This window comes from Chiroxiphia lanceolata, chromosome 12 (genome assembly GCF_009829145.1).
Source record: "Chiroxiphia lanceolata isolate bChiLan1 chromosome 12, bChiLan1.pri, whole genome shotgun sequence".
In the NCBI taxonomy this organism is placed as follows: domain Eukaryota; kingdom Metazoa; phylum Chordata; class Aves; order Passeriformes; family Pipridae; genus Chiroxiphia; species Chiroxiphia lanceolata.
In genome coordinates, this window is record NC_045648.1 from 13,869,614 (window position 1) to 13,885,273 (window position 15,660).

The 15,660-nt window shown below is 40.1% G+C and overlaps 1 protein-coding gene across 6 annotated transcripts in view; it reads right to left on the minus strand.

The window, feature by feature from the left end:
- Positions 1–15,323, minus strand: part of ZNF280D (zinc finger protein 280D) — a 41,672-nt gene extending 26,349 nt beyond the window's left edge. The window contains exons 1-4 of one of the 6 annotated variants that reach the window (XM_032700143.1): positions 15,262–15,323; positions 10,209–10,369; positions 5,906–6,261; positions 3,056–3,173 (exon numbers count right to left, since the gene is read on the minus strand). In XM_032700143.1, coding sequence (XP_032556034.1) covers positions 3,056–3,173; positions 5,906–6,261; positions 10,209–10,362 — 628 coding nt within the window. In that variant the 5' untranslated portion in view covers positions 10,363–10,369; positions 15,262–15,323. Of the gene's footprint in view, positions 1–3,055; positions 3,174–5,905; positions 6,262–9,500; positions 9,586–10,208; positions 11,593–11,619; positions 13,576–14,615; positions 14,634–15,261 lie in introns of those variants that run through there. The other 5 variants (XM_032700145.1, XM_032700144.1, XM_032700142.1 and 2 more) reach the window with 5 other exon arrangements.
- Between the last annotated feature and the right edge of the window lie 337 nt (positions 15,324–15,660).

The following is a 15,660-nucleotide window of genomic DNA, read 5'->3' on the forward strand; positions in this document are numbered from 1 at the left end:
TCTCCTTTGCAGCACACCTTTCCCTCTTTCTAATGTAAATAAACATATTAAGCTCAAATGCCTCACTCTATGCATTGTTTGCCCAGGGTTCATTCACTCACACATACACAAAATGAACAGGTTATTCCTTAGATACTACAGCTGCTAGAGGGTTTTAATTCACTTATACTCACACAACATGTTAGGTATATGAGCTGCTTACATTGACATGTCTTGCTCAGCAAAGGCTTCCATAGAGCTGGTATGACTTTAGCATTCTTCTGTATCACTGAGGATATTTGAGCATCCAGCCACCAGCTTGATTTTACAACAATCTTCAGTAAAGTATTTTATTTGACTTCAGAAAACCCAACTTGGAAAAAAGGACTATTTTTATACGTTAACAAAATTGTTAATAATTTCAATTTTAAAATTTTGACACATCTGTGATAAAAATTTTGAAGACTTTTATATATTTATAAAGGTGAGTAGTCTTAATTCAGTTTATACAACTCTGGTTAGTAAATTCCCTCTTTCAGAAAACTATATTAATACTAGGAGAATATACATTGATTAACATTTTAATTCTGTTGTTTGCTCATGTAAAAAAATTGGGCTTATTTTGAAAACTAATCACACCAATTGCAAGTATTATTTAATATTTAGTTGGTATAAATCAGATTGACATCTCTTATCATAAAAGTGCCTCTCTCAGTTGCAGTGTGGACAAAAGAATTCCTTGAATCACCCACATTCCAGAGTAATTTGACCAATCCTCCATCCAGTAGGCCACTGGGACTCCGAGGGCTCAGGACAGCAGGGAAAAGCAGCAGCTGAACAATTCTTGTGTGGTCACTTTATGCTATTAGTGGATACTTTTGTAGCTATTATCCAACAGGTGGCTGTGCTCATACCCACAATATTAGTGTGTACCATATCCAAAGTGATGGTTAAGAAGGACCAAAGCACACTGGACAGACATTAGAACACTACTGTGAAGTCCTTAATGCTGCTCTGTGCGTCTGTGTTGGTTTGGTGCCATTTTATGAATGATGGAAAAAGGCATTAGAGCCAGGAACCTATGATAAAAGCATTGAATGTACTGTGGAAACAGAACAGGGACAGTAAAGCCAAATTGCTTCAGGCCTCTGGTGCATTGTCTGCAGCAACATCTCCCAGTAATCTATTGCTGTGCATCCATGGATACAGTCCAGTCAACTCCACCCAGCAGTTCTTTTGGTTATGGCTTCTTCTGGCTCCTCCAAGGGGGTAAAGTCTGTGGGAGAACGTGCTCAAAATATTCCCAGAAAGCCACATTTTACATACAACCCCAGTGCCACCTGACCTGCAGAGAAGGTGCAGGTACCAATGCTCTTACTCTACTATCACCACCTATTTAACAGCCTTTCCCTGCTCAGATCTCAGAAATAATCATTTATGCTATATCAAGCTAAAAAATGTCTTTAATGATCCATGTGCGTAAGTTGTCTTGCAAAGTATCACAGGCCAGTTCCCAAAAGGATTCTCCTTTTAAATACCATATTCCAGAATGTCTGGTGCCTGCAGTGCTGCACATGAATTAGGGAAGCACAGCACCAATACAGGCAAAGTAGGCTTTGGCACATATGAACATGAACATAAGCACCTTACATGACCTCCCCAAGCAAGCCAAACCACAAAATACACAGACACTTCCTTCTTGCAAAGTCAAATGTATCTTAAATTTTCCTTCTGTGTCATAAAAATGTTCATGTTTCAACCCACAATTAAAAAACTTTTATTTTAAATTTTAAGTCCTATTGCCATTTTACAGAAATAAACATAGACCAAGTATGGTACATTTAAGATGTTTTGAATTACGATCCTTAATGCTTTTAATTTTTTCTCAATAAGAGACTACTACAAATAATCTTCAAGTATGCAAGCAAGTCCCCTGAGTTAAAAAAAACCCCAAAAACCGCAAACAATTAAACTTTAATACCTGCTCTTTGGAGAACAAGGGCTGGAATACTGATCCATTTTCAAGAAACAAACCCTTTTCTTACTTAACAACAAGCTATTTAACACAAAAAGACAACAAGGAGACTAAGAAAAGAGTTGGACACAGGCAAGAAAATATATATCAGTGAAGGTCAGTAGTGTATCTGGAGTGAATGCCTAAACCAAAAATGCAAAATCTTCACATGAAGCAGAATAAACCAGCTCTCACTCTGTCCTACATAACTTGTTAGTGTGACCAGTCAGGCCATTCCCTGTACATGACCTGTTACCTCATGGAGAATCAGCAGGGATTGTCCTCCAGGACTTACAGACACAATAATGGGACTCTGGGCAGTTACTACAAAAGTACAATCCTTCAAAAAAGAGGAGGGAAGTCCCAGGTTACAGCCTGTTTAAGACTGAATACACTGCATACTTAAATTTCCTTCATCTGTTGTGACATACACACAAAAAACAGGCACCTTTTGTTTGTTTTTAAGTAGGTTAACTCTTTACTGCTGAAATGCAATTTAGATCGTTGAAAAAAAAGTATTTTAGTTGTCAAACTACATACTCTTTTTCCTTTCTCTTCCTTGTCAGGAAGGATCCTTTTGATCCTATCTACTCCAAGTCCTGCATATAACAGTCAGGAAACCCAGATCATCATCCCAGAGAATTCCCCCAGCAGATTCAGCTCTCCAGGTGCTGTTCACAGCCCCTCTCTTGTTCACAGTCACTCCTATTCCCACGAGCCAAAGAGTGATGAAACAAACCTTCACCTGTCAATAAAATTACAGTGGATCTGGCAGTGCCTTTTCCCATTATAAGATGCATAAGATGAATTATAAGAGCATTATAAGATGACATCTCTTGATATTACAGTCAGTCTAAAGCACTGAAAAGCAAAGCCTGACAACACAAGGCTCCAGAGATTATTTCATCAAACATTACACAAAGTTACCCACAGGGGGGAAGAAAAAAGCAGCTGTACTATGTTCCAGAAATTCTATTTAAAGCTATAACCAAAGGACCTGCACTACAATGAAATGACATTAGGTTGTTTCTTTCTCTTATCAACAACTACAGTTACACCCACCTGTTACATTCACTGCTGGCCCAGGCTGGTACTGTGGAACTCCCGAGTTCTGTCTCACACCAAACAGTAAATCAGATGTATTATCTGGTGCATCTGGTGGAGAATCCATAATATAATCCTAATAAGGTATTTTCAAGAAGGAAAAGAAATTGGAGGTTTAATATTTCTTTTTACTTGCAGACTTCAAAAGCTTTATTTTAAAAACACGATCACTTAAAAGCACTCGTAAGTACTCAGCTGAAAATCAAGTCCATTACAATCTCCCCAAAATAGTTTGACATTCTAATAAGTTTGCAACTCTCATCAGTGCTTCTTAATTCATTCACAGTTGTGTATCAGAACAGTAAAAAAAAAAAAATCCTATGACCTGGGCATAAAGTCCCTTTTATGAAGTATTACTAATCTGTTGAAATTGCTAATTGTTCAAAAAGTCTGATGATGTTACAAATTATACTTGAATTGTTTTTCAAAAAAACTATTACTTTCTTCCTTTAACCTAAACTTAGGTATTTGCCTGTTTCTCTTGCATAAAAGCTAGCTGCATTTTAAAAGATCAAAAACCAGGACTCAGAAGTAGCACAGATTTGCAGAAGCTTCTCAAAGCAAGATGATATTAAATTCAAATTCTAAGTGGTCAAGTTTTAATGAAAGTAAGAGGTATCTCCAGCATGTTGACTGGGAAGAGCACTAATTCCCAATGTCACTAAGTTTTTTGTTTTCTTTTATGTAAAGTATATTTTGTAAGGATTTCTGAAAACAATAATAATCAAACTCTCTTTTCAAAGCACAGCTAACCTAAAGGTTGGTTCATGTCTCCAAGTACCCTGTTAAATTAAGTTTTGCACATCTCCAAGTACAAGTACTCTTTTAGCCTTCAGTTTAAACAGCTTGCCCTCTAGTACTAGATATAACCTACACAATTCAATAGTCCACATTTCTTGGCTCTAACACTGTAGACTGTTAAAGCTGAACAGCTTCACTCAGTGGGTAACATTCTGAGGGAAAACAAACATGATATTTAGTTCTCTTTACAAATATTCAAAGTCAGAGGGTGAGGTAGGAGAAACATTTTCCAAGATTCATCAATACTGCTTATATCTTAATAGGCCATTCACCCTAGCACAAACTGAAACATGAAATATTTTCAGGAACAGCAATAAGCAGTTAAGAAAAACATAACAGAGTTAGGTTTAATTTTAACATTAAGGTATAAATGGCACAATATTGGCACTTGGTCTTTATTAGAATGAGAAGACACTCTGAAGGATGTTCAGCTAAAAAGGAGTCCTGTCACAGTGTCTAGTCACACCTCACAGTCATCTTCATAACATGATATTTTAATTTCAAGGGTAAGTTTCAACATCTGGAAGTTGAAGATTCAAATGTCAAACATTTCCCAGAAAAACTTATTTGAAGCCTTTGTCACTTAGGAAGAATCAAGCTGGGAAGAAACAGAACATGCGTGAACTAAAATATCACAGAAAGCCAAGACAGAAAATCATCATTATAAAAAAGCAGCCCCAAGTGAACTAAACACTAGATAGGGAGGAGGTGAGGAATCCAAAAAAACCTAAGGAGCTCTTGAATGAAGACAATTCAAACCAAGGACATGAACCAAAATACAGGTTGTATACATATGACTCTAGGAACAGTAAACGACATAATGTGACAGGAGTAATTAAAAATCATAGAACTTTGCCCAAGAAGTTAAACTATACAACCTCCCTAAGAAAAAAGCACAGCAAATAAGCTTCTTTCTCCATAAAAAGGGTAATCTAATCAAGTGGCAAGAACAATAAAAAAACAAGAAAAATTATTCTAAAGCTGAAACTGGAAATACAGTTCTGAATCTAGAAAAGTTAAGCAGAATCCATTTGGTTGCATGATTTTTATTTACACCAAAAGACAGGCAGCTGGGACAACCACAGGTATGTGTATTTGCATGGCCAATGGAGATGGTGTCACTGTCAGGCTTCATCTTAACCTGACAGTAGAAGCTAATATTACAGGCACATTGTCTAAACAGTTTCAGTGTCAATTCTTTTCAATAAAGGTATCACATCATAGTTCACCTCATACAGATAGGGAATTTTAATCCTCATTCTTTCTCTCTCACATATGTCCAACAGATAAGGCAACGAAAACAGCATCTAACTTGACTCCCTCACACCAACTTTCTAAGGTTCTGTGGCAATCCAGGAAGATCAATGATATGTGATCTAGGAAAGTTACCCCCTGGGGCTTTTCAAGCAATACAAATATGTTGCCAAATTGTTTCACCTGCTGGTCCTGCAACTTTTGGTTGCTTAAACCCTCCTTACCATACTAGTGTTTCACAACTGTCTCACGAATCAAAATGCAAAACCCCCCAAGGAGGTACCACTGCAGCATTCTCTTAACCAAAAAGGCCAAGCAAGGTACTGTAAAAAACAGGTGGAAAAACCACTAAGTTACTTTACACACCAAATGCAAGCTATTTAAAAATTAAATTCATTTATCAATACAGAGGATCCATCTCCGAGTGAAGAAATCTGCAGAATTTAGAGAATGGATTTCCATCACTTTTCCAAACAACATAAAGAATCTAAACAGTACTAATTTCTCTAATGTAATTTTCATTTAATGTCATTTTACTGTGACTAAAGCTATCATCTTTGAGTCTGGCAAATTGGTATTTCCAAATACACATTTTAATTTACTAGTGCAAGGTTATGGTCCTAGGATCTTTATGGCTTTACATAATGCCAGTCTGTAACCTAGTCCAGCTCTCCAAATCACTAGACTGAGTCAGTATGTTCTTCATTAATCTATTCAAAAGTAATGGTACCCGTTAAGTGAATAAAGATTTACCTGATTGAGCATCACAGGTTGTGCTGTTCCAGTCTCTGACCTGGACACAGGTTGAGCCACTGCAGGAACTGTGATATTCCTTGATGCTGGCTGTGTTGTCACTGGAATGGTTACAGGCTGTGTTATTCCAGAACTTGACCCAGGCAGCTGCTGTGTTGATAAACATCCAGCGACTGGTCTCTGCAGCGTCTGTGAAGTTCCTGAAACATTCACTTGTACAGACAGTGGCTGCACTGCTCCCGAGCTGCTCAAAGGTCTGGGTGCAGCCTGGAAGACTGATGGGACGGGCACGGCACTGGGGCTGGAGGCAGCGGTCGCATAATGGTGACTCTCGGTCTTGAACGTAGTAACTGGACCTGTTGCAAAGCATTCCAAAGTTATCTTTATGCAATTTTACAGTCAAATGTTTCATAAGTGTTGTGGATTTTTTTTGCTTTTAATTGCCATATTAGGACAATAAAGTACCTCTACTGGGTGCACCATCCTGTACCCCCCTTCGTGATGAGCTGAGGTTGACTCTGTTCAATTTGTCTGTCAAAAGTTACCTTTATCTTAATTGCAAATAAATTAATAGCTCCATTGCTCTTCAAATTAAAAGTAACATTCATATCCACTAATTAAGCCAACCAAGATTTGACTTATAAATTAGAATACTATTCCTAAAACAAATACCTGGCAAGCCAAACTATAATATGTGCAAGTTAAGGTATGTTCTTCCACTCTTCTTCAGTTAAGCTAGTTCACAGAAGAGTCTCAGGGGTTTTTTTCTTGTAGACAACACACAAATAAGAGTGCAAACAAACAAATTCATTAACATTTAAATTTGCTAATTATAGTGCATTTATTTACTTCTCTTTCTCATATACATCATAAGTTCTCAAATACCAGAAACTGCTACACTAAAGGAAGTATTTTCTCTAAACCAGTAATGACACAATCTGCTTCTGTATTAACAGGAAAATACAGCACTGACAAACTTGGGTTTAGACTTCACGATATTCATTTTCCAATGTGAAAGGAAAATCAACAGATCAGCAATCAAAGGAGTCATGCTAGAATTGCATTACAAGAGAACTAATTTCCTTACATATCCTGCATGGTAATCTGTGTCCAGAGCTCTGCTCGTCAGAAACACTGGGAATTTTTCAAATTTGATGTTTACACCCTAACTAATGCCATCGATATTCCTTGACTTTTTTTGTCTTAGTCTGGGGTTTCCAATCATCCCAGAAAGTTACAAAAATATTCATCAAATCAAAATATTTTTCAACTCCCAGATTCTCCATTAGTGTTGCTGACCAGTTTTGTGCTCTGACCTGTGAAAATATGCATATGAAATTAGATTGATTCTCCAGTATCTAACCACCAAGGTTTGAAGTTACTTCTCAAACCAGGGTCAAGTTACATCATGTTTTCAAACAATAGATCTTAAGACTATCTACACACTGTGTTTAACAACCTTAAGGCTGTTTCCACGAGCAATAGCTCATTATTACACACTTCTCCAGTTGGTAAGTAAACCTAATAGCAGTGGAGCTCAGAAGATCACAGCTGCATGTAGATCATTTAGATCACCTGCCACCTGCATTTAGATCATACTAATAAAAAGCAGCTGCAACCAACAAATTCAAACAGGTTTGCATTTTTTAAGATAGAACAATATTTCATCCCCTAATAGTAATACCATTTTTACTTCAACACAGCAGTAACTACCAACAAGGATTAAATTCTGGATTTAGCTCAACACACACATTTTGTGATTGTTAATAAATCTATACCTCACATTTGAATTCCAGAGTGAAATGAAACTAAAGCATCATCTACCTCCAAAAAAGCTATCCTAAAAGTTATGTCTCACATAGTATAGACAGACAGTGATGAGCACACAATTTACATCCTAAAATACAAAGGCAGAGTTTACTGCTTTTAAAAAGAACATTTCAGGAAGTCAGTTATTTGAAATTATAAACTACTCTTACATGACTCAACTGATTCATCATAGACCCAATGTGCCGTTTTCCCTCTTCCATCAAAGTGTTATTTGTCCTGCTTAGGTAAAAGAGCACTGAAGCAGCAGAAAGCTGACACACACAGTAACATTGTAAAGTAGTAACAAATTACAGGTTTGTAACATCATGAAAACCAAAGCAAGAAAGAGGCATAATGTAGGAAAAAGGAGCAGTTGCAGGAAATGATAAAGGGAACAAAGTGTGAATTACTTTTCATCTCAGTCAAAACAATGCTCCAGTACATCAGAAGGGGCACTTGATTCTACATGACACTGTGCCAGCAGGTCGAAGTTGGCTTTTTAACTATTTCCTTCAAATTAGCCACGCCAGTCTGTACAAAAACTGCTAACTGCACTGTCAGGAAAAGGTTAAGAAAATGCAATGCACTGCATACTTCCAAAAAAATTAAGAACTACACGTGAGTTGCCATTTGTCATCAGTTTTTCATCTGATCAGACAGGAGCTTTCTCAGGTACACTCTCAGCAGTGATAAGCCAAGTTGAGTTCACAGTGTCTTGCCTGTCGCCGATAACGAACTGAAGCCTGACTGCTGCCAGGTGGTCCTACTTACAAGCCAGAGAAGAACTGAGGTCATTCTTCCTGAGCTGTTTTTGATAGTGAAGTAGAAGATTACAAAGAGGAAAGTTGAGGAGAGGGAAGGAAAAGAGATAAAGTAAAAAGTTATACCGTATGTGATTTTACTTGTGCATGGACAGCGCTAGAGTAAGATGCAAACATTTCAAGTCTCTACCTTTTACCAAAGTCCTTAAAGTTCACAGAACCATATCAAAATTATAGTTTTCACCTGAACTACTTCTAACCTTTGACTACAAAAAGATGTTGAGACTAAAGCAACTGCAATGAATCTTAGCATACTTGTTGATCCAACATATGCCCAAGTGCCCTAATAATTGTTCTATGCCATGACCTACTGCCAAATACAAACAGCAATCCAGAGGTCTCTAGACCTTCCAGAATACAGTAAAGGTATTTTTCAGTCTTTCTAGAAGTTTGTAACTGCAGAAAACTTATTTTAATAATTTTAAAATATCCTTCAAATTTTTAAGAATATCCAGAATATTTTTAAAATATTCACCCTTGAAAACTATTTTCAGGTGAGAGAACTTTAATATCAATCTCAGGATTTCTTTAATATTTAAAAAATAATAGTCCACCTTTTCAATCCAGTGTAAGAAGCAACAAACTATCCCAGTGAGCAACAAAGTAAAAAAGTTGCAAGATGAAAGCATTGTGAACTACAATGACTGAAAAGTTACTAACAGCTCCAAAATCCATGTAGCAGAGTGTGACTGACAGCATAGTTTAACCTTTTGTCTTGAGATTCCCCACTGCAAACTATACACCTTCAGAAAACAACTCTGGAAATCTTGGATACAAGCATAGGAGAGATGAGGCACAAACTGAGAGCAGCAAACCTCACCAGGCAACGTCTCGTGTATTTGACTGCTAGAGAAACATCAGGTCAAACCTCTTAACAACTGACTACCAAATGGATACACAGAAATCAAAAAGTTTCATTACTAAAATTAATTAAACTAACAAAAAAGCAGTTCTTCTTTACTTACCTGCCAAAGCCCAAGCATAGACAAACAGTGGAATCCTGACACATCTGCTGTCAGCATAACCACCTAACCTCACTCCCTGCACTGACTGCGTTAGGAGAAAACCACAGAACTTGATGAAAAAACCTCCCTATTTCACAAGGGATGAGTAAAATGATTAATAAATATCTCCTACTTCCCAGACAGGCTTCTAGCATTTTCACATTAATCACTTCTCCAGATTGTGCTTTTATTATAGACACTTAAGACAGTTACCCAGGTTTTGTCAGAATGGTGTCCACCAACATGCAAAACGTGGGGTGGAGAAAAAAAAAAGTGACTGTAACACGAAAACTTGAATTCATGCACATTCTTTTAGTGGGGAGACACTTTCAAGTATGTAACTAAATACCAACTATACTGAGAGCAATTGCATGTATGGTTTCAGCATCATATAGACTGATTTTGAAATGATGTTGTTAATGCTAAAACCTTCAAATGTCCTTGTTTTGATTCCAGAGAACTAAGGTTAGATGTAAATAGAACTGGCCATAACCTGGGTTTTAGGATAGAATTTCTTAAGAATTATTATTTTCAGCATGACAGAGATGTACAGCTTTAAGATTTAGAATTTCTTAAGTCTTACTGTTAAAAATTCTATCTTTTCAAACTGAGTTTAACTTTCAATACCTTAAAATATCTCTTTTTTAAATGATGAAAAAGTTATCTTACATGTAGTAGCTGCCTTTGAGCTTGTGATTTCCCCAACAAAGATTGGCTCATCATCATCATCATCGTCATCATCGTCATCCTCCTCCACTTCCGTCACTGTCTTTTGCCATGGTTCCAGCTCCTCTTCTTCACATTCCATAAATAATTCTGCCATCTTGGAACTAGGTAGTAAAAAAAGAATAAAATTAATAAAATCACACATACCAAAACATTCACTACTTTCATGAAGTGTTTCACTGTTGAGTAAAGAACACTGCACTTGTCAGTAATTCCCACACAACGGTCCCCCTCCCTCTCCGTGTTCTGTACAGGTTCAATCTGATCTCATATAGGAGACCTTCAAAGATTGATGCCATTTTGATAATTTCTTGAATTCTCATCTTTGTGGTAAATAAAATTTACAAAAAATTCCTCCAAACCCACAAAATATTAACAAAACCAAGCAACAAAAAGCTCCACAACAGCAAAAACCCCAAGCCATACCCACAATGCACTGCAGTGTTCTCATTATCAATTAGGACCTGATAAAAATATTGCATGGATGTCATTAGAGTGAGTCCCTCATGCTTGTAGACTTCCTCTTGCACTAAGAAAAGCCATGTACAAAAATAGTAATGAAAAATAAGCAGCTTTTGGAATTTAACAAATTATCTTCACATCTCTTATCGCAACTGAGTTTGTTTTTTAAATAAACTGTGATGGCCAATAAAGTTTTCGTCTTTCTTTTCACATTCTTTTAACACAATCTTCAAAGTATTTCTGAACAACACAATAAACAAGAAACTGTGCTGTTTCTTTATACACCGTATCAATAATCTAATTTCTAATAAGATCATTTCTAATTTCATACAACCACAGGGCTGTCTCAGCAACAACCAGGCTCAGGATCCAATAACAACAGTGTTTGCTTCACCTAAGACATGGAGCTTCACAAAATTCAGTGTCTTCATCCTTTTGTAAATCAGAGGGAAACAATATAGTTTTGCATGAGGAATCCAAGAGTGACTCTGTCAAGAATTCCTTCTAACCAATGAGCAGTAAAGCACATTAAATTCATCATCAGACTGCTCTGACAAAAAGTGAAGAATATCCAAGCAACAGTTCCTTTTACAAGCCCACAATCAGTACAAGAATATTTCTAGTCTTACTACCAGGCTACTCCCAACAAAAACCGTTAACAATACTTCCCTCACTCTTGTGGTGATGCAATATTTACCTGACAAAGCTTCACTTCCTACTATTATGCAATGATAGTTCTCTGACCCTTTAACTCCCTGAACCCAATAGCCAGGGCATCAGACCAGCACTAATGTACAAAATTATGTCAGCAAAGACTACCAAATATTTCACATAAGGTGACAAAATCAAGATTACATTCATATCAGGAGCTGATATTTCTTAAAATATTTACCTTGCAAGATGAAGAGGGTGTTTATTGAACACATTTTTCTGTACAGTTTCCCCTTATTTTCTCCTTTCTAAAAATATTTCAAGAGCAACATACATACTAAACATTTGGACAAGTTTCTTTCTTGAAAGTGTACTTACACAAAAGTAAGAACACCCCTCATTATCCATCAACAGTTTGAAAATGTAAGTCTTCAGCACAGACACAGTGAGAAAGCTGTCTAATATCTGAGAGAAGACAATTTCAGGACAGGAGTAATGAGCTGGTAGATTTGGTGATGGACTGTGGAAATAATTAGTCTGTAATAGCTCATCACAAGGGAGCAGCATCATCCTCTGTAAGAGAACGGGGCTGCTGGTGTTGGTTAAGGTTTGCAATAAAATAAAGTAGCAAAGCTGTGCTCCTTTCCTTCCTCCATCAGCTTTTTGGAGTTAGCCATGGTGCTGGGAAAGAGAACAGGACACTAAAGTGGACTCTTGTACTGAGAAAAAGAGGAAGATTATGAAGCAAATTTCCACTTGACAGAGACAACACAGGTCATGTGCCAGGTCTGGCAAAGAGAATCAAGCCTAACTCTCTAATTTTTTCTTCTCTGTAGAAAGACACTCTTTTGTTAATAACACCGAGTTTAATAGACTTCAACACAAAAGCAAGGACTATTTCAGGGACTTCTTTTATGGAACTGACAACATAAATGAGCTGTGTTTTTATTTTAAAAATGTAGTTCTGTTTGACCTCCAGGGAAAAAAAGTAATAGATTATAACACGTGCTCAGACAATGCTTTATATTAAAACACAAAATAAGCACAAACAATCTGTATGTTAGCAGAATTCTAGCAAGAGACATGTGATAACCTCATCTACACTATAATGCAGCTGAATTTTTTCTTAAATATAGTTAAGAGTAATTTGATAAAATAGGAATGGACTTTTAGAAAGTGACACCAACTGGTGACACCTCACATTTCATTTTATGAATCAGGAGGTACACATTAAGGTATTCTCAAAGGTGAATCAAAATGCAGGGCAGCTTTTAAAAGGCAAATATCAAGATTAATTTCGCATCTTCTAACCTAATTTTTTTTTTAAATTTTAATGCTATAATTTGAAGCCAAGCTTTCACTGACTTTTTTTTCCTGGGAAGAAGGCCAGCCTAATGAGTTCCCACCCTGCTCCTTCACTGCTTCCTCAGTTGTGCTAGCACAACTTTGCACGGGACTCTGACTTGAACTAGGGCAGGTTAAAAATAACCTGGCCCACTAACAGTTCTATCTAACAACTGAGAGGTCAAAAAACCTGTGGCCTGAACAATTAAAACTGCAGTAAGGGGAAACGGATTTGATTAGGGGAGGTGTGCAGGAACAGCTCCTGCAAACGGTCTCCACTGCCAAAGCAAATATCTACATCCATTTTTAGAGTACAAGTAGCTTCCAAATTTTTAGCTTATTTAATGTAGAAAATGCATTCTGGGAATCCTGCTGGCAGTCGCTCTCAAAGACAAAACCAACAGTGAATCCTTCCCCCACTCTCCTCAAATACTTCCCAGAGGAGGTGCAGGCACTAGTATAAGAAAAGTAAAACCTACTGACAATAGACTTCATCTTCCTCATTTTTTAATATGCATAAACATGTACACGTGTTTGTACACACATTTCCTTAAGGGTAGTCCATGGATCTGAGAGGTCCAAAACTCCAATGAAATGCTATATGTATATACTCAAAGAAAGTGTTGAAATCATTACTGTAGGCTAAAGTGTCAAAATTGTGAACAAGTTCTTTAAAACATTTTAAAAATGTCATTAGACTATACGAAGATACTGTTTTAAAAGGCAACTTTCCATCAAAAACTAAGGGTAGCCATGAAAGTTCATTAGGCAGGCACGGATAACCAACAACCTGCAAAAACACAAATCCTTGGTACCCTATTTTAGTTCTTACAAAAGTGATGAACTAACATCTTGACACAAGACAGAGAGAAAATTTGAAATCATTACACAAAACAGCAATAAACTTCTGATGAAACAACTTCATTAAAAGCACTAACTAGGACATCCTTATCAAGGCAATTACGTTTCATAAACTGTAGAAGAGTGCCTTGAAGATGGACAGAAGTCAGTACTACAGAAAATCATGGGGCAAATGCCCCATGTATTACTTCAGATGCAATTCACCTGTTCCACTGTTAAGCTTAACTGAGCCTTCCAATACTTTGGATTAGCTTAAAACAACCAAAATCATATCACTGATAGGAAACTGGTAGTGAGCTTAAAGAGTGAGGACATTTACATTAACCTGGAAGTTTCAGACTAACCTGGTCATCTTTCCATAACAGTATTATAAAATCATAGAATATTCTGAGTTGGAAGGGACCCACATGGATCATCAAGTTCAACTCTTAGCCCTGCACAGGACAGCCCAAAGGTGCCTCAGAGCATTGCCTAAACTATTCTGGAACTCTGGCAGACTTGGTGCTGTGACCACTTCCCTGGGAAGCCTCTTTCAGTGCCCAAGTACTCTTTTGGTGAAGCACCTTTTCCTAATATCCAACCTAAACCTCCCCTGACACAACTTCAGGCCATTCATTGGGTCCTATCACTGGTCACCAGAAAGAAAAGGTCAGTGTCTGCCCCTCCTCTTTTTTCTCAAGAAAGAGGATGAGGTCTCCCCTCAGTCTCCTTTTCAGGCTGGACAGAGCAAGTGACCTCAGCCACTCCTCACATGGCCATTATCTGTGAGTTACTCAAATAAGGTTTTCCTCCTCTTTAACAACCACACTTCAAATGCCCAGGAAAGTTGTCTTATTTACAACATAGATCACACAGTAGGCACCACGTTATATTTCTCAGACAACTTCCCACAGAGGCACATGACTTTGCACCACATTAGTTATCAAAGGATGTGCAATCCACAGCACCGCCGGGTCTGCAAACAACTGGGCTATTACTGAGCGCTGCATTTGTTTCAGCAGCGAAGAAACAATGACCAAGATGAAACTGTACCTGCACGTTGTAAAAAGCCACGGCGTAAAACAACTTCCCTCAAACCCAAACCTCAACAGCCAGCGCTGCCCTCCCTGCCAGGAGAAGGCACAAGCTCCGCCTAAGGAAGGGCAATACGGCCTGTGCCAGCCCGCCAGCAGCTCACACCGCCAAGCCGCGGCGGTGCCAGGCCGGGGGAGAAGCTGAGTCCCGAGGGCGCTGGAGTAGCTGCTGCTCCCGCCCGCCCGCCCCGCGTCCCGCCCCCCGCGCCGGGTGACCGCGGGGCCCTCGGGCTGCGGGCGCGGTTCGGGAGAGGCCGCCCGCCAGAGCGGCGGCGGGCGGGAAGGAGGCCGGGCCGGCAGCCTCGCGCTCGCCGCCAATGCCCGGGGCCGCGGCGGGCCCTGCACGGCCGGGGCCGGGCGGAGCGAGCCCTGCCCGGGCCGCCCCCGCGGGCAGAGCCCCCCGGTGCCAGCGGGGCCCGCGGGCGGCCCGGGGGAGCCCTCAAGGCGCGGGGTCCCCGCTCCGGGCCGCCAGGCCGCGCTCCGACCTAAGATGGCGCCGGTCTCGCCGGCGACAATTCCCCCGCGCCCGCCGCCGCCGAGCGCCGCGCCCGCCGCCCGGGGAGCGCGGCGGGGCGGGCCCGGAGCACGGGGCGGTCTGGCCTTACCGTGCTGCGATCGGAAGGGCCGCGGCGGGGCCGCCGCTCCCGTCCGCCCGGGCCGGCGGGGGATGGGGCAGCGCCCGCGGAGGCGCCTCGCTCACCTCACCGGGGCGCGGCGCCACCTCAGCGCCGCCGCCGCCGCCGGGGGAGCGCGGGCGGGAGGCGGGGGCGGCCGCGGCCCCGCGCGCTGCCTGACGGGAACTGCGGGTCGGACACACCGCGGCGCCCGAGATCGGGGCGGGGCCGCGGAGGGGCGGGGCCGGCGCCATGTGCCGGGCCTCACACCCTGCACAGCACCGCCATGTGCCGGCCTAGCACCGCGGCGTAAGACTGCTGTGTGCCGGCCTCATACCCCGGTGTAACTCTGCCATGTGCCAGCCTCACACCCCATACATCATCGCTGTG